Raw genomic sequence first — 26859 nt, forward strand, 5'->3', positions numbered from 1 at the left:
TATACTCATCCACCAATCTCCATGACGTATCGTTTGCAACAACGTCGCCGTTGTGAGCATTCGAAAGTTGAAGAACTTCAGAAACCTGTTCAAACCCTTGAGGTTCAGAATAGGTCTTACGGATTGTGGATTTGGATTGTTCTTACCAGTCAGCTGTGACAGCTGTCCCCTTCAGCTTTGATTCCTGAAAAAACTGCTCCACCACCAAATAATAGGCCACACCCACTTCATCAACTACTTTAATTGGACACAGGTTTGTTTAATTTATTAAAAAAAGGAGCAGTGTGATGTCCAAAAAGTGTGTTATATAACTTTTAATATGTTGTTGGCTATGAATGAAAATCCGCCTATAGAGAAAAATAACAAAATGTCAAAAAATATAAAAAGCTGCTCCAATGGAAAGGCTATCATATTTTTATTTACTTATATTGGCCCAAAAAACAATTTAGTATAGGTAAGGTTTTGCCGACTTAGTGGTACCGATATCTGGTCTGGCCCAAGGACTAAGTGGATCACTCTGCTTTCATTTCTAAATGATTCTAACATGAAGGACCCATCCAGTCCAAAGGAACATTTTGAACACTTTAGCTTCACAAACCACTTTGTTTGTTGGAGTTGATTTGAAATCCTCAATGAGAGTATTGTCTGTACTCAAAGTTCCTTTGAACTGAAAACTTTAGACAGCTGCTACAAGATGAGTGGTGAGCTGGAGAACCCACTACCCCACCTGTCTGTCTGTGTGCTGGAGAACCCACTACCCCACCTGTCTGTGTGCTGGAGAACCCACTACCCCACCTGTCTGTGTGCTGGAGAACCCACTACCACACCTGTCTGTGTGCTGGAGAACCCACTACCCCACCTGTCTGTGTGCTGGAGAACCCACTACCCCACCCGTCTGTGTGTTTACTTTTGGTACTTTAAGTATATTTTTATGCCAATACTTTGGTACGTTTACTCAAGTAACATTTTGAACACAGGCCTTTTACTTGTGACAGAGTATTTTTATATTGTGGTATTGCTACTTCTACTTAAGTAAAATATCTGAGTACTTCTTCCACCACTGCCAGTACCCCACCTGTCTGTCTGTGTTGTGGAGAACACATACCTGCCTGTCTGTCTGTCTGTCTGTCTGTCTGTCTGTCTGACACCACAACACTATTAAAGGTCCTATCCATAGAATGGCTGTGACATTACATTCATTCCATGTATTCCATATACAAAGCCATAGATCACTCCTATGCCCTCCTGTGTCAGTGAAATGTATCACAGCCTTCTAGGCCTATAAAGGTCCTATCCTTTAACTAAAGGTCCATGTCATTACAGTTCTCAGAGAGCGTCCATACTCACTCAGAAACGTGTTGAAATGTCTCACACACTCTCTTCTCCTCCAGCCTAGTGTGTTAGTTGACCAGCCACAGCCCATCTTGTTATTATTAATGTCAGCTGGTTATGGTAGAAATACTGAGTGAAAACCCAGCTCCAAACACACAAACATACTGATATATCCACACTGATATTAATCCCTGGCTCTTCATTAACCACATTATTGAACATCTCTGTTTTCACCTGTTTCTCTCACTCTCACACTGTCTTCCTTCCTCCTTTTTAGTCCCGCCCCCTGTCAGAACCTGCTAGGTTGACTAGAGTTGATTGACACCTGGATGGCCAATGACATTGCTTCCATGAGCTTGGTATAAATGTAACATAATGCAGTGTGTCAACAGAGAATAAATGGTGTCATTCTAATGGCAAACATCACAGTACATTCATCTTACAGAGCTTTATATTGCCATAAAACTAAAAGTGTCAATGTTTGAAAATGATATGTGTACAATAATCTTTTTGCTTTCTCAGCCACTGTTACGGAACCTGCAGTCCACGTGTCGCTGTGTCGCTGTGCGCCATGTTTCCATCTTGTAGATCTGCTACTTTTGATGCTTTGGTGTGACACTGTAGTATGATCAAGTAGGGGTTAATTTACCAAAAAAAAAACGTTAGAATATGGAGATAAGAGGTTTCTGCCCGACAACAACGATATGTATCACTGCTGAATTGAGTACAATGGACCACAATGGAAACAAGCCCCCTGGGGCTTTTTGTGTTATCCTTTTTACATAACCTTTGACTGTACTTGTACTTTTACTGTTACTGCTAATAAAGTATTCATTCAATCAATCAATTGTGTGTGGTCCTTATTATTTCATTCACGTATAAAGATTAGAAGCATTGTGTGTGGTTATTATTACATTAGAGAAGCATTTGCAGACTTGTTTGACAGCACTATGTGTTTACTACAGTACTACACTACTGTTTGATGTTTGTTTGCCTTTTCTATTAAATATGTAGGATTCATGTTAATGAGTATTTTCAGACAGTTAACCACCTAAACTCTCAATACTTGTATTTAGTCTACTTTTTCCCCCCATACCAAACCTAATTGCCGAAAATAACAGATCTGCAACCTCACAACGCCTCGCAGCACAAGGCAGTGTGAGCTTATAGATCTGCTATTTTCGGCTAATGTTCCCATCACAATAGAGATGCTAGGGTTCAAGTGGTTAATGTTAAACAAAGTTCCAATCACACAAAGATTTGGATTTATTATTATTATTATTATTATTATTAAAGACTGAAGCAAAACAAGGTGACTTTCTTACAGTATGTGTTTATTAGAAAGCATGTCACACATGATACACAGGTTACTATAACATAAGATTTAATAAGCACAACATTGTAAAACCCATGTCAATGTTCCATACAATGAATTCATAGGTCATTACATACCATTTGACCAAACACATGGCTCTGATAAGCACAATAAATCGATACAATCATAGGTCATTACATTACATTAAGAAAAGGCTGAGACTAAGGAATAAAATCAATAGAAACAGTGGAATGATGAGAAAAGGAGGATGTGGGGTTGATGTTTATTCTTCTCTCTCTGTATGTATGTGTCCTTTCTCTTTGTAGAACCCATTTGTATATTTATACCCATGTTACTTTGATGTGTTTCTCCTTTGCTATAATGTGGAATGAACTACCAAAACCCATTAAAGATCTGGACTCTCTACCCAAACTCAAAGCTAAACTAAAAGAATGTCTGACCTCAAAATACAAAGTGAGCATAGTTTAACTCCTTGAACACCTTGCAGTGGTGGGAAAAGTACTCTAATTTTTTACTTAAGTAAAAGTATCAATACTGAAATGTAGAAATACTCTGTTTCTAAGTAAATGTCTAGAATTAAAAATTGACTTGAGTAAAAGTACAAAAGTATTGGTATCAACATGTACTTAAAGTAACAAAAGTAGAAAGTACTCATTATGCAGAATGTCCCATTTCACAAGTTTTCAAATGTATAAAAATCCTTTGAAAATAGCAGATCTACAAGCTCACAATGCGTCGCATCGCAACGCATTGTGAGCTTGTAGATTTGCTATTTTCAAATGGCCGAAATGTTTATATGGCTGAAATGGTTAATGTATGTTTTGTAATAATAATCAAAATCTACAAAGTAACTAGTAACTGTTTTCAAATAATTGTAGTGGAGTAAAAGTACAATATTTGCCTCTGAGATGTAGTGGAGTAGAAGTAAAAGTATAAACAAATTAAAATACTCCAGTAAAGTAAAAAAAATACATCAAAATTGTACTTAAGTACAGTACTTGAGTAAATGTAATTAGTTACTTTACACCACTGACAGCATCCTATGAATAACCCTCTATGTCCAAAACTGTTACTTTTCAGGATTCAAGTTCAAAAATATATAAAAAGTAGCAGATCTACAAGCTCTAAACACGCCGCTTTGCGCCGCGTTTCGAGCTTGTAGATCTGCTACTTTTGATTATTTTGTGTGACGCTGTAGTATGATCAAGTAGGGGTTAATTTATGAAAAACAACACAAAGAGTTAGAATATGGAGATCAGAGGTTTCTGCCCGACAACAGAGATATGTATTACTGATGAATTGAGTACAATAGACCACAATGGAAACAGGACGATCTACAAGCTCACAACGCGTTGCGCTGCATAACTCTGTGTGTGTGCCGTGTGTGTGTGTGTGTGTGTGTGTGTGTGTGTGTGTGTGTGTGTGTGTGTGTGTGTGTGTGTGTGTGTGTGTGTGTGTGTGTGTGTGTGTGTGTGTGTGTGTTTGTGTGTGTGCGCGCACGAAAGCAGCAGTGTCTCCAGGACACATGACGTTACTGTACCTCCTAGATCTGACACAGAGACACTGAACCATAGGAGGAACCGTCCCACCCGCACACAAACCCAGCACAGAGTGGTTCAGTGAAAGTGCACTGGTAGGTGTGTAGGTGTAACAGTGTGTTAGATAACACTTTGTAGAAAGACAGACTTCCAGCTGAACAGTCTACATACACGGCTACTCTGTTAGAGCGACGGAGACGGAGGACAGAGTCAGAGGGACGGACAGAGAGTTTAGTCTTCTCCCCATTGTGATAGACATGGTAATCGTTGTCACCATCATAACATCTCAGACTCCAGGATTTGTCATTGTATCCTAACCAACAGTCATCACCCTCTCCTCTCCTGTTGATTCCTCTGTGTGTCACTGATATATTAACATATACACTCCACTCTACCTCCCAGTAACAGCGGTCAGGCAGACTCTCTCTACACAGAACCTGTCTATGGTGGTCAAATCTGTCTGGATGGTCAGGATATGGTAGCTCCTCCTCCACACATGTCGCCTTCTTGTTGTCCTCAGACAGAGAGAGTTCTCTGTGTGCTGTGTTTGGATCCAGTGTGAGTTCACACACATCTGATGAGAGAACAACACACAACACAACACCAGTTTACTATCATATAGAACTTCATAATAATGTACAAATGTAACTTATTAACCACTATGAGCACTGTTTCAAAAATGGCAGACAATGACAGATCTACAAGCTCTCAACGCATCATGTGATACATGTACTTTTACTCCATATTCTAACTCTTTGTGTTGTTTTTCATAAATTAACGCCCTGCTTGATCATACTACAGCGTCACACAAAAGCATCAAAAGTAGCAGATCTACAAGCTCGAAACGCGGCGCAAAGCGGTGTGTTTAGAGCTTGTAGATCTGCTACTTTTACTATTTTTGAACATGAATCCTGAAAAGTAACAGTTTTGGACGTACAAGGTTAGACAGAGGATGCTGCGACCAAGGTGTCAGTGGTGTAAAGTAACTAATTATATTTACTCAAGTACTGTACTTAAGTACAATTCTGAGGTATTTTTACTTTACTGGAGTATTTAATTTTTTTTATACTTTTACTTCTACTCCACTACATCTCAGAGGCAAATATTGTACTTTTACTCCACTACAATTATTTGAAAACTTTAGTTACTAGTTACTTTGTAGATTTTGATTATTATTACAAAACATAAATTACCCACTTAAGCCCTATATACATTTCGGCCATTTGAAAATAGCTACAAGCTCACAATGCGTCGCATTGTGAGCTTGTAGATCTGCTATTTTGAAAGGATTTTTATACATTTGAAAAGTTGTGAAATGGGACATTCTGCATAATGAGTACTTTCTACTTTTGTTACTTTAAGTACATTTTGATACCAATACCTTTGTACTACTAACTCAAGTAACATGGGTATAAATATATAAATGGGTTGTACAAAGAGAAAGGAAACATACATACAGAGAGAGAAGATAATGATTTTATTCCTTAGTCTCTTAGTCCTTTTCTTAATGTAATGTAATGACCTATGATTGTATCGATTTATTGTGCTTATCAAAGCCATGTCTTTGGTCAAATGGTCTGTAATGACCTATGAATTCATTGTATGGGACATTGAGATGGGTTTTACAATGTTGTGCTTATTAACTCTTATGTTATAGTAACCTGTGTATCATGTGTGCATGAAAGTAACTAAGAACATTTACTTAAGTACTATATGTAAGTAACATTTTTAGGTATGTGTACTTTACTTGAGTATTTCCAATTTCCAATACTTTTACTTCTACCCCACTACATCTCAGAGGCAAGTATTGTACTTTTATTCCACTACAATTATTTGAAAACTTCAGTTACTTTTCAGATATAAAAAGTTACAGCTTGAAGATAACCTTTGAGTGACACACTTAATGAGTGGCGACTGAGAACTTTAATCCATGAGAAGCAGATATACAAGCTCACATCGTGTCACTTTTTTCCCCCATACTTTTTGACTGTGTGTGTAACACGCAGTCTAGTCCACTACATCTCAGAGGATGTGGATAGTGGGATCTACAATCCCACTATGCTTCGCGATGCGACACATTGTGAGCTTGTAGATCGGCTATTTTCAAATGGCCGAAATGTATATAGGGCATTAACTGGTTTTGTAATATAATCAAAATCTACAAAGTAACAAGTAACTAAAGTTTTAAGATAATTAAAGTAGTAAAGGAGTAAAAGTACAATATTTGCCTCTGAGATGTAGTGGAGTAGAAGTAAAAGTACTGAAAATTGAAAATATTGCCATTTTCAAAAGATTTGTATACATTTGAAAACTTGTGAAGAGGGACATTCTGCACAATGAGTACTTTTTACTTTAGGTACTTTAACCCATTAAGTTTTTTTTGAAAAAACTTATGTTGCTATGTCAGTGGTTCTCAAACTTTTTCATGTCAAGGACCCCAAAATGTATATGTATTTGGCCACGGACCCCCATCTCAAAATATGTTGTTCCAGGGACCCCCAGAAGCAAAGATTTGAGTTACAAATGTTCGCTTTAAAATATATATATTCAAAGATTTGCACACATTTTCAAAAATAGCAAATCTACAAGCTTGTAGTGCGGCACTCGGTGCCGCGCTATGAGCTCAAATCTAAAAATGACACAGATGCGTTCCACGTCTTAATGGGTTAAGTACATTTTGATACCAATACTGTTGTACTTTTACTCAAGTAAATTTTGAATCCCTGACTTTTACTTGTAACAGAGTATTTCTAAATTGTAGTATTGGTACTTTTACTTAAGTAAAACATTTGAGTACTTTTTCCACCACTGCTGATAGCCTAGTGAAAGTGAATGAAATTAGCTCTGGTCAAACCCCATTCAGCAATGAATTAATTCTGCAGTTTAAAGGTGGCCTTACACTACGAGATAATCAGGGTCTTAAACAACCCTCCCGAGTATCGGGGGAGCGTGCCCTACCCCAGCCTATAGATCGGGAGCGAATCTCGGGTATAAATATCATCTAGTGTGAGGGTTCAAAGATCCAATCTTAACCCTCCTGAGTTGCTCACAGGATGGTCGGGCCGCCTGACCGTTTTCAAACATGTTTATTTATCTGGATCGCTACTGTATGGAACAGCACAGTGGGGGACCGAGAGAAACACGGCCGCTGTTCAGATGCAAGGGACGGGGGCCGCTGTGCCGACAGCCCACTAATCTCTCGCACGTGTGTGGGTGTGCGCGCGCACACACGCACACACACGCACGCACGCACGCACGCACGCACGCACACACACACACACACACACACACACACACACACACACACACACACACACACACACACACACACACACACACACACACACACACACACACACACACACACACACACACACACACACACACACACACACACACACACACACACACACACTCTTCATACCGCCAGGTTGGTTGTTTATGTAGGCCTTTATACAAGGCCTACTTTATATCTTATCTCAGATACTCTTGTTAGATCTCCTTTCCCACTTGCCCCCCCCCCCCTCCTTCTTCTTCTTTTTCTATGGAAATAACGACACGATGGGAACCATGGACGAATTTCACCGACTTTTTTACTTCTGTAAACCATGTGATGTGACAATAAAGCTGATTCTGATTCTAGGATGGACTGTATCCAATATATGGATACTGTAGCAATATGTTCTTTTTAGCAAGTGACACCCCTGCATGATCAATGAGTAGATAAATGATGCTTTATGAAACTATGGACTGACACAGGAACAGTGCAGACACTGCATTGTGCAGTGGTGGAAAAAGTACTCAAATGTTTCACTTAACCCATTAAGACCTGGAACTGTGTCATTTTTTGATTTGAGCTAAAAAGCATTATTTTACACTTTGGGCTATTCAAAAATAGCAGATCTACAAGCTCATAGCGCGGCACTCGGTGCCGCGCTACGAGCTTGTAGATCTGCTATTTTTGAAAAATCGTGAAAATGTGTGCAAATCTTTGAATATATATATTTTTAAAGCGAACATTTTTAACTCAAATCTTTGCTTCTGGGGGGTCCCTGGAACAAGATATTTTGATGGGGGTCCGCGGCCAAATACATATAATTTTGGGGGTCCTTGACATGAAAAAGATTGAGCACCACTGATATAGAAACATAGGTTTTTCAGAAAACTGTTGAGATTTAGGAGACATGTAGAATCGGCTTCAGGTCTCAATGGGTTAAGTAAAAGTATCAATTCTGCAATGTTGAAAAAAGTTAAAAGTAAAAGTCTGGAATTCAAAATGTACTTGAGTAAAAGTACAAAAGTATTGGTATCAAAATGTACTTAAAGTAATAAAAGTAGAAAGTCATTATGCAGAATGTCCCATTTCACAAGTTTTAAAATGTTTAAAATGCATGAAAATCTTTTTTAAATAGCAGATCTACGAGCTCACTCAAATAGCCAATCTACAAGCTCACAATGCGTCACGATGCAACGCATTGTGAGCTTGTAGATCGGCTATTTTCAAATGGCCAAAATGTATATAGGGCTGAAGTGGTTTTATAATAATAATCAAAACTTACAACGTAACTAGTAACTAAAGTTTTCAAATAATTGTAGTGGAGCAAAAGCACAATATCTGAGATGTAGTGGAGTAGAAGTAAAAGTACTGGAAATTGGAAGTACTCCAGTAAAGTACAAATACCTAATAATTGTACTCAAGTACAGTACTTGAGTACACATACTTAGTTACTTTACACCACTGGCATGGTGTCAATGTCCACCCTTCATAGTTCTTAAATCCATCGATTTTGCAAAATGTTGCAAGGGAAGACTCTGAGTCTGTGCCATGCCAACCTGGTTTATTTTTTTCGCTGCGTGATAGTGTAGAGCGGATAACATTATGCGATATACAAGACCACAATGACCGGCAGGTTACATCCGATGTAACCCTGGTTCTGTGAGTGGAGAGACTGGCTCTCCACTACATATTATTCAATATGTACGGGAACTGACCCCCAGGGGCAGTGCTCGTGGATACTCTTTAAGACATATCACATATGGTGGCCCTGCCCTGATTTGCAATCAGTGGGGTATTTAAGCCCCACCCAGGCAGAGCCACTTTGATTAACTTTGATTGACACGAATTTCGGAGCGGCTGATTCGTGGAGAGCCAGTCTCTCCACTCAGAGAACCAGGGTTACATCGGATGTAACCTGCCGTTCTCTTTCGTGGTCGAGACTGGCTCTCCACTACATATTATTCAATATGTACGGGAACTCTCTAAGACACACCGCGAGGAAATAAGCAGACCCAGCCGCCCCCGCGGCAGCCAGAAGCAGTTTAAGCCCGCAGTATCAGCCCAAGGCGTGCTCCAAAATCCTAACATCCAACAAAGTATGTAATGCTCGTGGCCTAGGCGCAAGACGCTACCTAGGCCCAGCTGGCGACAGGCCAGTCAACTGATTAGCCACCTAGCCCGCAAGACGCAGGGCTAGCATACTATGCACGACATCACTCCGAGCCCGGCCCGTCCTACGGGAGCCAGGGTCTCGGAGGCACGGTGAGTATGACCTGCTCTACCGCCTGGAGCCCAGCACTCGCTCCGTGAATGGGGTGCTGGCTGCCACGCTCAGTCGGTAGAACCGGGTGAATGTAGACGGAGTCGACCATGTTGCCGCTGTGCGGATCTCTGTCAGAGACGCACCATTCCACAGCACCCAGGAGCACCCACTCCTGCTTCAGCACCCGAAGAGCTGGTCTGTTACTCTGTGGGCCTGTGTGGCCCTGACGTACGACACTAAGCTCTAACAGGGCAGAGTGGGAACCGACTCTGTCTTTGTACCCCATCTGTCTGCATGTCGAAGAGGGACAGAGCTCAAACACCAGATTGGGACATACCTCTGAGAGAACTTTGGGGAGAAAGGCCAGCATGGGGCGTAACACTGCTCCTCCATCATCTGGGCCTAGACCTGCAAAGCTCCTCATGGACTGACAGAGCTTGCAACTCCACAATTCTCCTTGCAGATACGACTGGTGAAGGCCATGTCCTGCTGCGGAGCCCAGCACGCACTCAGTGATAGGGGTGCTGGCTACCACACCCATGCAGTAGAACCTGAAAAATGCGGACGGTGTCAAACAGGAGCCGTCACACAGATCTCAGATAGAGGGGCACCTCGCCAGAAGCCCATGAGGCAGCGAGGCCCTGTGTGGAATGTGCACACATTCCTGTTGGGGCTGGCCTGCCTGCCCACCTATACGCCTGCTGGATTGATTCTCAACCCATTGAGGGAGCCCAGCCTTGGAGACCATCTGCCCAAGGCAGTTAGGTCCATACACACCTCCAAGGCCCTGACAGGGCCCAACAGTGACTGCAACCCTGCTCCACTGCCCTGAGGGGGTGGGAAGGGTGCAGTTCAATAGACTGACTCGTACTCTGATCAGGCCATAAGGTGGAATGCAGGGATTGACACCAGCACCACCCAAGCATTGCCATGTAGGAAGGGTCAGCATCTCTCATGCACGACAGGGACATTCTTGTAGCTGAGAAGTTAACAGCAAGAATGCTGCCTCGAGAGAAGCCATAGCAGCCCAAGTGTTCACAGGCTCAGATGCCCCAAGCCGCAAGGCACTGAAGGCACACGGTACCACCTCCTGTGGGGGGACTGCTGGCCTACCGTGAGAGGGCCACGAGCCCCCTTCGGCAACTGGGTAATTTACATGTTGCCCTTGTTTGGGACCGTCGTGTCACTGGCCGATCCCAGCGCAGCGACACAATTATCTTGGGATGAGGAGGGAGCTCACTCCGTGGCTCACACGACCACACCGGCTTCCGCCCTGCAGAACTGCATTCAGGTGCGTAACTGGCCATGCCGTAACACACCCGTATGGTGCGTTCCGCTCACCCCTGACAGTCTCTGCATGCTCCACTGTGTCACCCCACTGACGGGACTACATACCCGAACGCGTTAGCTGACTCCGCCAGCAATACGCCCGTATGGTGCATGACTGTAAATGACAAGGAGTGTACGGCGTCAAACAGGAGCCGTCACAGACCTCAGATAGAGGGGCTGGCCTGTCTGCCCACCTATACGCCTGCTGGATTGTTTCTCAACCCATTGAGGGAGCCCAGCCTTGGAGACCATCTGCCCAAGGCAGTTAGGTCCATACACACTTTCAAGGCCCTGACAGGGCCCAACAGTGACTGCAACCCTGCTTCACTGCCCTGAGGGGGTGGGAAGGGTGCAGTTCAAGACTGACTCGTACTCTGATCAGGCTGGATAAGGTGGAATGCAGGGATTGACCCAATCCGTACTGGCCGCATGTTCAGGAGAGCCGGGGGCACAATGCGTGCCGTGGCTGCCATCAGCCACAAAAGGGCATAGGTACAGCCTCCAGGTCAACCTGGCCCTCAACTGAAAATCTGGGCGAGCCCAGAGGGTGGCCCGTCCCACTGGAGCAAGGGACAAAGTCCCTGCTCTGGCCTCTAACCCATGCCGAGCCTGCAACCTCTCTTGTCGAGGCGCCGGCCTCAGTGCCCAAGTGCCGCCGGAGCCTGGCCACATCGTTGTGGCACTGCTCCTCTGAGCAAGCACGCACCAGCCGGTCATCCAATCCTGGATGCGGAGGCTCTCCCGACGCCAAGGTCCCAGGACTGCGTCCAAGCACCTTGTAACATGCGGGGGGCTACTCTTGCTCTCCTTTAGGATCTTGTTCTCAAAACAAAATCCATCTCTACAGACCTGTCCAAACCAGGCAGGGCAGGTAAAGAGGGGGAGCCATAGCCTGAGCTTGGCTCTCACAGCTCCGTCGCCCATGGACGTTTAGTCTGTTGGGCTGGAGTGGAAACGGCAACACACCATATATGTTGCGCTCCGTTCGTCCCTGACAGTACGGATGTGCTCCGCTGGAATCACCAAACCCGGTTCTCCAGCGAACTATGCCACAGCTGTAAACCGACCCAGTCGGCGATACGCTGTATAGCGTGCAATGACTGATTCAGGGGACCCCTGGCAGACCCAGCGTGTTCTGTCTTGCGTCACTGAGGCCAGATTCACCGACAGAACTCCGCCACGGACGCGTAGACCGACCCAATCGGTGATACGCCGCATAGTGGGCTATAATGGCCGCCCAGGTTGTGTTCGACAGACCACCAGCCGCCTGCCAAGTGATTCCACTGACGGAACTCCGCCACGAACCCGCGAACCGGCCTAGCCGGTAATACGTTGTATAGCGGGCTCTAATGGCTGCTTTCTGTGTGTTCCAACAGACCACCAGTGCGCCCCGCCCAGTGTTCCCACTGACGGGACCCCGCCACGGACACGTAAACCGACACAATCGGTGATACGCCGTAAAGCAGGCTATAATGACTGTCCACACCAGTGGTGGAGAAAGTACTCTATTACTTCGGCAAGCTGCTCACAGCCCCGCCGGAGCATTCCTGCCATCACCTCCCGTGCACATCCACGAGCCTCCTTAGCTCGTTGTAGCCGGGCACTGGCCTCTTGGCCTAACATGGCCGATGGCTCAATAGGCCGCTTCATCGGACAAGCTCGGTCCTCCTGCCGCAGCTTGGACTAGGACCGCCACCGATGGCGCCTCACCGGCCGGAGAGCAGCCATACTCCATAAAGGTCAGGGCTATTAAGGTCACGCAAGCGCCGCGTAAACGCGCGCCGATACGGTGACGGAGTAGCCTCTGTGTTTGGCTAGCTGCGTCCGGATAGCCATGGCTCTGTGCATTCTCGGGATGAGCAAGGAGCTTACTCCGTGGCTTCACACCGATGACCGGATTCTACCACGCAGAATTACACCTAGGTGTGTAGACGTCCCCGCCGTGCCACACACCATATATGGTGCGCTCCGCTCGCCCCTGACAGTACGGATGTGCTCCGCTGGAATCACCAAACCCGGTTCTCCAGCGAACTACGCCACAGCTGTAAACCGACCCAGTCGGCGATACGCTGTACAGCGTGCAACGACTGATTCAGGGGACCCCTGGCAGACCCGCCACGGACGCGTAAACCGACCCAATCGGTAATATGCCGTAAAGCGGGCTATAATGGCCGCGGGTATACTGTTGCAATTGTTCGACAGACTCCCAGCGCGCCCCGCCAGTGTCTCCACTGGCGGAACTCCGCCACGGACGCGTAAACCGACCCAACCGGTGATACGCCGTATAGCGGGCTATAATGGCCGGGGATTGGCTGCAGAGTTTGTGTACCGCACAGTTTGTGTACCGCACAGTTTGTGTACAACAGACCAGCACGTCCTGTCTGTGTCACTGGCAGATCGACAGACAGAGCTACACCCCGGTCGCGTGAACTGACCCCGTCAGCGACACGCCGTATAGTGCGTTATTACACCTGAACGCAGAAGCCGCCGAACCTGGCACCAATACGCTCGTATGGTGCGGCTCTGCCACCCTGGGACGTTCAGTCTGTTGGGTTGCAGTGGAAACGGCTTGCCTCTAAACGACAGGCACCTGGCCTTTTTTTTTATTTTTATATATGTATATATATATACGTCTATATTTGTATACATACATTTTATTCGTTAGGATGGATGCCCATATCAAACTCAATGTCCAGCAGTTTGTCTTGTGTCTCCAGGAGAGTTTCTAGTGTCTCCATCTTCCCCTGGAAGAGGTTGCACCTGAACTCTGCAGCCGCACTGAGGCGCTCCAACAGAAGACTCCGACATTTCTACTCCAAACTCTTTCCTTGTTGTGGAACGCGCGCCACAATGTAGAATTGCACCTAGGTGTGGACGGCTCTGCCGTGCAACACACCATATATGGTGCCCCCCGCTTCGCGGGTTGGAGAGAAAACGACTGCCGGCAAGATAAAGCAATTCATGCACGCAGAGGGGTCCAGACTACCCGTGCGCGCATGATCCATCCCCAAGCAAAGCATATATCTATCGTGGCCGCCCACAGCCCAGACAGACGTGGGGCGCTGGGCTGGCCATGTTTGCCATATTATTTAAGCCATGTATGCTTATCTATATACCTAAATAAATAGGTATATATTCGTAAACGTATGCATTTGTATACCCATACACTTATATACTCAATACTCGAATATTTGTATCCTCATATACTTCGTATATTAATACACTTACTCTATCAGTATATGAGCAGAGCCAAGTGTCTCTTTATCTTTTTTTCACTTATTTACCGTGAAAGTATTTATTTGTATATTCATATACTCAAACAAGTCAGTGAATTGCAACGAGAGGAGTGACGGCCAGGAGAACTCCTGACCTAGCACCACACTGCCCTCTTGTGACCTGTGGGGCACAGTGCAGCCCTCTCCTAGGACGCACCTAGGCCCCTCCCCCTACGCTGACGCCTTGCACAGCGTGCTGCGTCAACGCGGAAGAACCAGGGACACACTGCAACTTTGTTTGTTTGTTTGTTTTTCTTTTCACTTGGCTCCGCCGAGGGCTTCTCGGACCGCGGCGGTGATGATAACCGGCAGTAGATGGCCCGGAGGTCCGCCGACTGGGTCGGCCTCGCTCGGGTTCTACGGTCTACCTCGGTACCGCGCCGTGGCGGCGATGCCGGCGATCCAAGCGCTCAACCGCTTCACTGGGTTGGCTTCCCACTTGGGTCGCTCCAGCAAACCAGCAGCTGCCCTGGTCCGCCCTCTGACTGGGTCAGAATCGGAACCAGGCTGCAACCGCGGCGGCGGCGATGCCGGCGATCCAAGCGTTCGGCCGACAGACGGCACCCCACTTGGTCACTCGAGCAAAACAGCAGCCGCCCTGATCCGCCCTCTGACTGGGTCAGATTCGGAACCAGGGCGCACGCCGCACGCCAGGAATGTACTTTTGTTGGTGTGAAATATGACAGCGAAGCGTCCCGAGAGGAGCCTCGCCAGACCTGCTCTCTACCAAAGGTAAGTGGACCACGCTGCCAAACACCCGTTCTGTACTGTTTTCGTCTTAACTGAGCCCACAAAGCGTCTGCACTCGTGGAAATCAAAGAATCAAAGTGGCTCTGCCTGGGTGGGGCTTAAATACCCCACTGATTGCAAATCAGGGCAGGGCCACCATATGTGATGTGTCTTAAAGAGTATCCACGAGGTACATATTGAATAATATGTAGTGGAGAGCCAGTCTCGACCACGAAAGAGAACCACATCAACATTTGTTCAATTAGAGAGAGGCTATCTTTAATGAAATCACTCCTGTTTGGTGTGCTCTTACAGGCTAGAGAGTTTAAATTCAGAGAGGAAGTGCTGAAAGCTTTGAGAAGTACAGTAGGTACTTAGTGTATAATTCTAGAATCCTGGACAACATTGCTAGGCAGGGTTCACCCAAAACTAGATTGTGTTATGTAATAAACCCCAGGTAATATAATGCATGTTTTTGTTAATATAAACACATTACAGTTATGTTAAGTGAAAGTCAAATGCTGCTGTTTATATGAGCTGTTCTACATAGCAGGATGTGTGCTGCTTTGATTTCATAATTGAAACAGAATAAACACTTACACTTCCTCCAACCTGGTTTCAGCCTGCACTCTCCGCCATGGTGAACACTGGGGGTGAAGGAGAGACAAAGTCAAGCCTGTTATTCTATTTGATAATAGAAACAATGATAGATAAAGCATTTATGCCATTAAACATGAAATACTACTAGTGCGTGGCAACGTGTCGTCAGCAAGGGGGTGTGGCACATGCAAGCTATGTAAGTGCACTGTGGTTGGGGACCGGAAGTTGAGAGTTGGGTACGTCCCGGGAAAGTGATTGCTGTGATTGGCCAGTAGTCACTTTGAGTGGCAGTTGGGGCAAACGCAGTCCCCACAACATAATTTACTATTCTGTGCCTATCGGTACATAACTCGGACGGGGCTGAGTAGGCACAAGCGAACTTCGCAACGTTCGGCACGTGCCTCTCGTGGCTCAAGTTCGCTTGAGACTGCAGCCATGTTGGGGGTCAGAGAGTATATAAAGATGCACTTTAGACTAGGGAGTATGACGGTGGTCTGTGTTTGTAAACATTTACTTATTTGCCGACTACATAGTGAACGGGATGGATAATAATTACCTCACGCTCAACATATTATGGCAACTGAATGTACGGCAAGCTACCTAGTAATTTTTGCGAATGTGCTGGGAGAATAACATTTTCCCAAAAGTGAAAACCCATTTTACCGGATAGCGCCATGACGCTGAGCATTGATTTCAACCAGAGAGAGTCAGTCCGTCACTTTGGATAGCAGCAGCTGTCAGGCAGCATATGCTTAGGTTAATGTGGTGCTTAATATCGAGACAAGAGAGAACGTGTGACAGTCAGCCCGTAGCCTTACACTGTTCAGTGACAAAATGCTTCAGAGCAATGTTGACAATGCTCTGAGAAAGGTGAAACTTATACGTGTTGCATGAAGAATATGGCTTATCCTAAGATGTAAGTTTAAGCTCTGTTTATAGGGAGCGGGGGTGACAGAGAAAAGAGAAAAGCAGGCACACTGAATGAAATGAAGGGATTGCGATTGCTTTTTATTTGTTGTGAGCTTGTATGCATATAGGTGCATATAGGTTTAAAGTGCTCATGTGGCCTATAATAGTCACTTCTTTTGGGCTTCTTTTCATAGACCTGGTTGCTTATTTCTCTCGAAAAATCCGGCAACACTGGTTGCGACACAGCTGTCTTGTATGATGAAAAAAAAAACAATGTTGACATTTCAAGATATGTCGTCCGTTATGGGATTTATAAACTGACAGTGTGATTTCACTACTCTTAAACAACTAAGAACTTTTGCAATGACTGGCAGCAAGTCTCTAGCCTGGTAAACCCTCCCTCCAGAAATCTCATTTGTATTTTATTTCAGGAGTGAGTCTGGCCTGCAGACCTATATGGGCAATTTGGCTGTGGGCTGGAGCTGGGCGGGAGTAATGTAGCTTTGATGTTCAAGTGGCCCTTTGATGTCCAATTAAGCCACTTTAGGCTGCAGTGATTATCACCAGGAGTAATTGGTTTGTCTTTGATGTTAATGAGCAGCTTGTATGAAAGGTGTATTGATTAATGACGTGTGAACCACTCGGGTTCCACCTGATTGGCCTACCCCCGCTGTCAATCACAAAACAATGAGCGAGGACGCTGATTGGCTCGGTTATTTGGTAATGCACTAGAAACGCTCATACAAGCCTTCATGCCAGACTCACTCCTGGAATCAAATGGAAATGAGATTTCCGGAGGGAGGGTTTACCAGGCTAGCAAGCCTCTCCCTACCTGAGGGTCTGCAGTTGTCCAGCAGAGCGCAGCGTGTCTTCTGATCTTCCTGGGTGATTGTAGCTTATATCCAACACTTTTAGATGGGGGTTGGATCTCAGGGCTGTGACCAGATAAGAACAGCCTTTCTCTGAGACCATACAGCCTGACAACCTACACACACACACACACACACACACACACACACACACACACACACACACACACACACACACACACACACACACACACACACACACACACACACACACACACACACACACACACACACACACACACACACACACACACACACACACACACACACACACACACACACACACACACAGACAGACAGACAGACAGACAGACAGACAGACAGACAGACAGACAGAGAGGGGGCCCATTTAGTTTTTAAGTTGCTTGATTTAGTATATTAATCAGACAGGCCCCCTTTCTATACAAACCGAACATGTCACTACATTGCTTATTTCTAGCCTAAATGTTTTCAAATACATATTTTAGACGATTTAAGTTTAAAACTAGTAATAAGCTGTACAGAACGTCATCTTGAATGAGAATCAAAAAACGAGTAGCCCTGTTATTAAAATCAGATGTGTTTGGAGGAACATGCAGCTATGGGAATCACACAGGTGAATGAACGCAAGATTTATTCATAAGTTATTGCGCGTTTGACAGGAAGTATTTAAAATTGGACTGATATGGAATTATGGATATCTCATTTATTTAAAAGGTTAAAGCTGGCTCCAGACCAGACCGATTTTGGGCCGACTTGGCGTCGGGAAGCGTCGTATATAGTCGTCCAGTCGGTTAGGGGTCCGTCGGGGGGTCCGTCGGGACCTTTTCGGCCGACCCAGAGCCGACCGAACATGTTCAGCTTTTTGGCCGACTAGTAGAGCCATGGTTTGGTGAAGACGTGACAATAAAGGGCTGTCGGTATGGCCAGATTATGTGAGAGAAACAAGCGACCATGTCTATGAAAACCTACATTCACTGTTTCTCGTTGTCGCTCCCAGAGAGAGAAATTGATTGATTTGACCTACTTTTGCGCTGTGGTGATGACTTATTGGGAGCAGGTGTGTAAGATTCCATTAGTATAAACATTTTAATTGGCTTTCATATACTCTTAATATATTTTTTTCAAATTAGATTTGGCCTTATAGATCGAAATGTGCTCAGTTTTGGCTATTTTCTGGGTGTTAATTTCAATAAATTAATGTATTTATTTTTGATTATTCGAATAACCGTTTTCAAAAATGTTGTGTACATGTCAGCAGTGGTGGAAAAAGTACTCAAATGTTTTACTTGAGTAAAAGTATCAATGCAATAGATGTACTCTGAGTCTGTTACAAGTAAAAGTCCGGAATTCAACATTTACTTGAGTAAAAGTACTAAAGTATTGGTATAAAAATGTACTTAAAGTACCAAAAGTAAATGTACTCAAATGTTTGAAAATAGCAGATCTACAAGCTCAGAACGTGTGCATCGCAACACGTTGTGAGCTTGTAGATCTGCTATTTTCAAATAGCTTATAGGTATAAAATAGGGCTAAAGTGGTTAATGTATGTTTTATAATGATTTATATCTGCAAAGTAACTAGTAACTAAACATTTCAAATAATTGTTGTGGAGTAAAAGTATAGACAATTGGAAATACTCCAGTAAAGTAAAAGTAACTCAAAATTGTACTTAAGTACAGTACTTGAGTAAATGTACTAGTTACTTTACACCACTGCACGTCCATGAAGAAAAAAAGAAAAAACGCTGGGAACATCAGGGAAACAAGCCCAAAGTCGCTTATAATAAGCAGACCTGGCAACGCACAGCAGAGGGCGCTGTTTTTCCTCTTTTTTTTGGCCTTTGGTTCCCAGATTATCATCTCAATGGGTCAAGTCGGCTGACAGACTAAATGCCCACTTTTGCCAACCAAATACCAGTCTGTTGCAGTCTGAAGTAGTCTGAAATAGTCTGAACGAGTCTGTTTGGTCTGGAGCCACCTTAAGGAATACTGACCTGAGGGTCTCCAATCTACTGTCTGGACTCCCCAGTCCAACACAAAGCCTCTTTATTCCTCGATCCCGCAGATTATTATTAGACAAGTCCAATTCTCTAACATTAGAGTCGGAGGTGAGAACTGATGATAACCCCTCACAGCATCTCTCGGAGAGGTTGCAGCCACTCAGCCTAAAGGAACAATAGCGCTAAAATTAGATGTTTCTATTTTCTTTCCTATAAAAGAAATATGATATAATATATATCTATCCATGTGTTAGTTCACCTACAGAACTCTTTTGGAGGCTTTAACCACTGGCAGCAGTCTTAGAAGAGCTTCTTCTGAAGCAGAGTATTTCTTCAAGTCAAACACGTCCAGCTCCTTTCCTGAGGACAGCAACATGAAGGCCAAAGCTGACCACTGAGCAGGAGAGAGTTTGTCTGTGGAGATACTTCCCGAGGTCAGGTACAGTTGGATCTCTTCCTCTAGAGAATGATCATTTAGCTCATTCAGACAGTGGAGCAGACCGATTGCTTTCTCTTGAGAGAGATTTTCCCTGATCTTCTTCTTGATGTACTTGACTGTTTCTTGGTCGGTCTGTGAACTATTTGTTGTCTGTTTGAACAACCTTTTTAAGAGAGTTTGATTGGTTTCCACTGAGAGGCCCAGCAGGAAACGTAGGAACAAGTCCAGATGTCCGTTTGGACTCTTTAAGGCCTCATCTACAGCACTCTGGTAAAGGTTCTTCTTAGATTTGTGTCTAACTAGCTTGGAGAACTTGGAGTTTTTTTTAGACATTAGGTTGAGACCATCATTCTTGAATGAGAGAAAGACATAAAGAGCAGCCAGAAACTCCTGAACACTCAGATGAACAAAGCTGAACACCTTGACTTCTTGTAACCCACCCTCCTCTTTAAACATCTGTGTGAACACTCCTGAGTACTCTGAGGCTTCTCCAATATCAATGTCACACTCTTTCAGGTCTGATTCATAGAAGATGAAGTTGCCTTTCTTCAGCTGTTCAAAAGCCAGTTTTCCCAGAGCCAGAATAGCCTGAATATTCTCTGGATTCAAGTCCGATTGTCTCTGATCTTCGTCCATCTTGGCATTCTGATGTTTGAACTGAACCACTATGAAGTGGATGAACATCGCAGTCAGGGTCTTCGGCAGTGCACCATGCTTCTCTATTCTCAAGATATTCTCTAGAACTGTAGCAGCGATCCAACAGAAGACTGGAAGGTAACACATGATGTGGAGGCTTTGTGAATTTTTGATGTGTGAGGAGATTGTTGTGGCCTTGTACTCATCATTAATAAATCTCTTTTTGAAATACTCCTCCTTCTGGGGGTCAGTGAACCCTCTCAGCTCTGTCACCCTGTCAACAGAAGGGATCAGATTGGCGGCTGCAGGTCGTGTGGTTATCCAGATGCGGGCAGAGGGAAGCAGTTTTCCCGTGATGAGGTTTGTCAGTAGTACGTCCACTGATGTTGGCTTTGTGACATCAGTCCAGATGGCATTCTTCCGGAAGCGTAGAGGAAGCCTACACTCATCTAATCCATCAAAGATTAACACAGTTTGGGTCTCTTTGTTGCAGATCCTTGCTGTGTTGATTTCACCAAAAAAGTGTTTAAGAAGTTCCATCAAACTGTACTTCTCATCCTTCACCAAATTCAACCTTCGGAAAGGGAATGGAAACACAAAGTGGATATTCTGGTTGGTTTTATCTTCTGCCCAGTCCAGAGTGTACTTCTGAGTTGAGACTGTTTTACCAGTGCCAGCCACTCCCTTCGTCATCACTGTTCTGATTTTATCTTCTCCAGGTAAAGGCTTAAAGATGTCTTCAAGTTTGATTGGTGCTTCTGGTCTGAATGGTTTCCTAAACGCTGTTTCAATCTGACTGACCTCATGTTCATTACTGACCTCGCCACTGTCTTCCTTTGTGATATAGACCTCTGTGAAGATCTGATTAAGAGGTTTGTTTGGAGTTTGACCGATTTTTGTCCACTCTTCCCAACACTTCAAGTCCTGCTGAAGATTAGACTTGAGTTGTTGAGTTTCTAAATGACCAAAGAAAAAAGAAAAAGGTCAGTAAGTGCGTCTTATGGTAAATGTGGTCCTTAAAAGAGAGGACTTGATAATCCTGAAGTTAAAAGGCCGATTGTTTGTCTGCTGTTGTTGCCATTTAATATTGGTAGGACTATGTAGCAATCTTTCATTTGAGATCAGATGAATTATTGATATATTTAAACAACAGTTCTAAAACCGACAGTCCCAATCCTTGATTCTCATTGGCTGATTCCTGTGATAAAATACTTATTCTGGATGTGCACCGTGCATGGTATGTCTCTCTAAACTTGGTGTGTCTCTCTAAACATTAGAGAGACACCATGCACGGTGCACATCCAGAATAAGTATTTTACAAAGCACACATGGGCAACTGGCGGCCCGGGGGACACATGCGGCCCCCACCTTCACTTAATGCGGTTAATATCGGAATACTGATATATTATTGATTTCAGTTACAATTCCAAACATGCAAACATAACCCGCTTTAATTATTTCAGTCTATATTAGTAGCTTAACTCTTCCAGTGCCATGCTTATTTATGGAATTTTGGCTCTGAGTGCCACAACCAAAATTAATTGTAAAAAAAAAGTGCTTAGAAGCCGAGATACAGCCCTTTTCAGTAAGAAGTTAAACAAAGAGTGAATGGAGCAGCAAATCTTCAAATCATCATATCTTGGGTTCTGAACATGTTTCCCCCCCCCCAAAAAAACGTCTTTTCATGACGTCAGGCCTCGTGACGTCTTAGACGTCATGTGGCACTGAATGTTAATGACTAGTATAAAAATTCTATTGTCTTTTTTATGTCCAATGTATTTGTATTTAGGTTCATAAAGTTAACATAAGTATAACTAAATGCATTTTGAAATTAAATTTAAAAAAAAACTTTTCAGGATTCCAATTCAAAAATGGCAAAAATAACAGATCTACAAGCTCAAAATGTGTTGCACTGTGACACGTTTTGAGCTTGCAGATCTGATATTTTTGCTACTTTTGCCTGACATAGAATGGCAAAGTTAAAAGAGGTGTCTGCCCATTGCACAGTATATGCAATGTGGCCCTTTGGAGTGAGTGTTGAAATATAGTGTATATAAATATACCCTCTCCATCATCAAACTTGCCCACCCCTGCTCTATAGGCTCACACATCATTTACCCTGAAGTATAAATTGGGCCAATGAAATGTTGTATTGAAATCAAATACACTGACAAGAAATGGCTAATTATTTGTACATACAATATAACAATCAAACATTGCAGGTGGTGGGACGTTTTGTCAGAACAATTGATTATGTCTTTGTTTTTGTTCTGGCTCCTGGTAAGATGTTACCAGCTTTCAATTCAATTCATGAAACCAGTTTGGAGGCCTGCTGTCCATTATCACAAAGCTGTGACTAAAGTGTTTCTTACTGCTCTCCATGTTAAAGCTGTGAATAGTTTTTCACTGCTCTCCATTCTGTGAATAAAGACTTTCTTACTGCTCTACTGAAGTTTTGAATACTTTCTTACTGCTCTCTAGATTGTTGGCAGTTAAACCAATCAATCAATTTATTATAGCATTTTGTTAAATGTGAATGATCATTAGTAAAACAGTTCTGCCCATGTTCTTTCATAGTTCTTTCATTCACCATCGGCTTCACACTGCAGTTCAGCAGGTGGGACGGCAGCTTGATTGTTGGCTGAGTCTTCTGATGGAAGTACAGGTCCTGCATAAGGAGAAGAGGATAATAAAATGGGCTCTTAAATGGGATAGATTATCTGACATCTATCTTGTATCGAAGATTGTAGGAACCTCGGCCTGTGGCACTGCCACTGACAATGATATGCCCAGAATAGGGTTCATGTGGTTAATCCTCTCCAACATGTTAAAGCTGTTAATAAATACTTTCTTAATCCTCTCCATCATGTTAAAGCTGTTAATAAAGACTTCCTTACTGCTCTCCATCATGTTAAAGCTGTTAATAAAGACTTTCTTACTGCTCTCCATCATGTTAAAGCTGTTACTTTCATACTACTCTCTAGAAGGTTGGCAGTTAAATCAAATGTTTCATAACTCACCACTGTTAGCTGAGTCTTCTGATGGAAGTACAGCTCCTGCATAAGAAGAGGAGTAATGAAGTGAGTTGATATAATATTCATTTAATGGGATTCTTGTCATTATCTAGGGAGGAAGACATTCATATCTAGCCATTAGATATCACACGGTCCTGTTAACCAATATACAATTTGGAAAATAAGTATTGAATGTGTCAACCTTTTCCCCAGTAGATATATTTCTAATGATGCTAATTAACACCTATGAAGATATCACAATATTAAAGTCCGTAAATAATAATGATGTTGAATGACACAGGGATAGAATTATTGAAAATTGTAATTGAAATACATTTTGTATGTTTTGAATGACTGTTCTTGTATGAAGAAACGATTCATCCAAACAGAATGTTGGCCTATTCCTATACACATATTGGACCTAATTCACAAAGCTGTTCTTAGCTTCCTACTATATTTGAGTGTAAAGTTTGATGTATATTTTCTAAGTAAAGTCTAACGTGTGATTCAGGAAACCTTGATTTGCGCAGATCACTGGTCTATCTCATGATGAATCCCAGGCAACAAGCACGTTCGGGAAATTAATTATTTCCGTCAGTCAGTTGCATGTCAGGCTTTAAATTTTCCTTCATATTTTTCTCACTCATAGCTGACATCAATGAACATGTTGATCACATGTTGATATATGTCCCTATATCTTAGTATATTTTGTATTTGAACGCAACATTAGTTAATTAAACTTTGCACACACACTCCCAGGAGGCAAAGGAAGAATTTTACATTGTGTTCTTGAGTTAATACCAATGTCTAGTAGAAATGTCATGTAAATAGCATAATTGGAAATGTATTTATTGGGGGAAAGATTGATGCTTTCAATACTTTCCGCCACTACCTTGGGCTTGTGGAGCTGAAAATAAGGTGAATTTGTCTGGACCACTAAAGTGACATTACTTCAAATTTCAAAATGAGGTGATTTCTATTCATTTATTTGAGAACAGAAGCTCCAAATAAGGGCAACAATATTGCACCCAGATCCTATTTTAATTTAGTTGAGGACATAATACTGTAAACATGATGTTGAATGTGTTTTGTGTTTTTTTCTGTGTTCTGATATTTTGAACATGATTTCCTCAACTATGACATCATAGTACAGAATGTCAGTTTTTTCTGGACTACAGCCCATGTTTCCTGTAGTTCCAGTCAGACCTTTCCCCTCCAGTCAATCAAGGTCCCGTCACACATATGTGTTTGGTGGGCGGAGGTTCCATCCACTCCCATTATATGGGAAAAAATGGAAAAAGACCGTCTCGATGCGTTGACGGAGCTGATGCGCGTGCACTAGCGTGAAGTCCGACGCATCGGGTTCAACTATGAACTATGACCGGCAGTGATAGGCACCAACCAATGGGACAGATGCGTCATGCGTTCACTCCACTGGGCGGGTTTTCACTTGTAGTTTTCTTTCAGTGATCCAGCACTTCATATGCAGGGTGAATACAAGGCAGACGATCACAAACAAACGGCCAGACACATGCGCTCGTATTTCAATGCAAACATTGTTATTGTTGATGAATGGCCTGAATACTTTGCACAGTTTACCCATCTGAATATCTTATGTGAGCATAATATATAATAGCAGAATGAAAAAATATTATCCCAAATAAAGAAGAAGTTTGTATTAATTATTCAGTTTCACATACAAACGTGGGCTACAAAAAACAAAACATCTCAGTGCTTTATTGTCATAAATTGCACCCTTCTACCATATGAATCTGCCATTCATAATTATTGATGTCATTCACATGCACTTGTCTTAAACCGCTTTTTTCTGCCAACACCAAATCTCTTTGAGAAAAATAGATGATCTACAAGCTCACCACGCGTTGCGTTGTGAGCTTGTAGATCGGCTATTTTTGGCGAATGTTCTCCCCAGAATAGGCATAGCTGGGGTTAATTTTGTTGATACTATTCATAATGATGTAATGACGTTTTCATATGTGTTAAGGTGTGCTAATGTTTTCATATTGAAGGATAATATGGATAATCTTATTTTGCACGTGCATATGTTTCCATGTTGCTAGAGTACATTCCTCTGTCCTCACTTCTACAAATAGCACTAGTCAAACAACTACACATCCGGAAAACCGGCACTTTGTTGGCACTGTCCTGCACCGGTTCCTCAAAGCCCCGGAAGATGACTAAGAAAGAGACGGAAATGGGAGGAATAGAAGTGCCACATGGACTTGCGATCAGATGTGGCTTTCTGCCGTGACTGTGTGACCGTACCTTTCAACTGTCAAATATCTAGCCAGACTGTACCAAGTTGTCAGGGAAGAGAGAGGGGTGTGACTGAAGTTGTTTTTGTTAGTTTGGCTTTTATTTTGAATTTAATTAGTTCATTATGCATTTGTTTTAACCGGGTGCACGGCGCTGCTCCGACGCCCGTGGGTCCGAAAGCCGGAATCCGGGCTAAAAAAGGCTGGAAAAAGAGCAGATCCAGAGCCTGTTGTCGTGGGGCGCAATACCGCCGGTGTCCACAAGGTCCACAGTCCCTGGTCCCCATCGGGGGTCCATGGACCACCTCCTACCGAGGGACGGTGGCTCCCGGGGCGGGTAGAGCGGGCGAGTGTGCACCCGGCACTGTGCCGTGAGGCACTGGGCTCCCTTGCCCTGTGTGAAGGGGAGAGCCAGGGAGAAGGGCCGACTGGTGCCATCTCATAGGTAGGGACCATGCCCAGGAAGAGGCCTCTTGCTGGGGCAGCGATGGGTTCAGCGAGGCCCAAAATCCTGGTTCTAAAAAAATAATCAAAACATTTTCTAAGTGTCCAGGGCCCTCGAGGAGGTGGGCGCCTTCCTTCCTGCCTCCGGGGATTTTCTTGCAGGTGCCTGGAAGGCCGACCTGTGCCATCGGGTAGTTATGCCCAGGACAAAGGCCTCTTCCTGGGGTAAGCGATGGGTTCAGCGAGGCCTAAAATCATGGTTCTCAAAAAAAAATCAAAAATGTCTCTAAGTGTCAGCATGGGCTCCAGAGGCTCCAGAGGTCCCCGGGGATCCCCTGGAGGACCCCCGGCCGAAAATCTCAACTTTTTTTGGCTGCACGATCTGCTCTCAAAACGGGCGGTACCTCCCGGACCGTGGGTCGCCCGAGGCCGGCAGAGGGCTCGTTGGATCCGGGCCGGGGCTGCGCCCCCCCGGGTCCCTGGGTGGCTGCCCGGGCAAACCGCGGCCGAAAAACCCAGGAAAAAAATTGAAAATCGTGTCAGAGCTCCAGGCCCCGCGAGGCCTGGGGCTCTGGCCCCTCCCCTGCGTGAAATTTTGCATGGGGGGAAAGT

The 26859-nt window shown here is 44.0% G+C and overlaps 1 protein-coding gene across 15 annotated transcripts in view; it reads right to left on the reverse strand.

Annotated features, from left to right (window-relative positions):
* Nucleotides 1–2645: 2645 nt before the first annotated feature.
* LOC308080417 (protein NLRC3-like) overlaps nucleotides 2646–26859 on the reverse strand; it is a 56675-nt gene continuing 32461 nt past the window's right edge. For 14 of the 15 annotated variants that reach the window (XM_080422275.1, XM_080422271.1, XM_080422276.1 and 11 more), the window contains 7 exons: nucleotides 23534–23569; nucleotides 23104–23181; nucleotides 19702–21469; nucleotides 19433–19603; nucleotides 17421–17573; nucleotides 15680–15726; nucleotides 2646–4780 (listed from right to left, as the gene is read on the reverse strand). In XM_080422275.1, the coding sequence (XP_080278401.1) occupies nucleotides 4212–4780; nucleotides 15680–15726; nucleotides 17421–17573; nucleotides 19433–19603; nucleotides 19702–21469; nucleotides 23104–23181; nucleotides 23534–23569 (2822 nt within the window). In that variant the 3' untranslated portion in view covers nucleotides 2646–4211. The remainder of the gene's footprint in view (nucleotides 4781–15679; nucleotides 15727–17420; nucleotides 17574–19432; nucleotides 19604–19701; nucleotides 21470–23103; nucleotides 23182–23533; nucleotides 23570–26859) is intronic. The other variant, XM_080422277.1, reaches the window with a different exon arrangement.

The sequence above is a fragment of the Gymnoscopelus braueri genome, assembly GCF_963280865.1.
Source record: "Gymnoscopelus braueri genome assembly, chromosome: 24".
NCBI lineage: Eukaryota > Metazoa > Chordata > Actinopteri > Myctophiformes > Myctophidae > Gymnoscopelus > Gymnoscopelus braueri.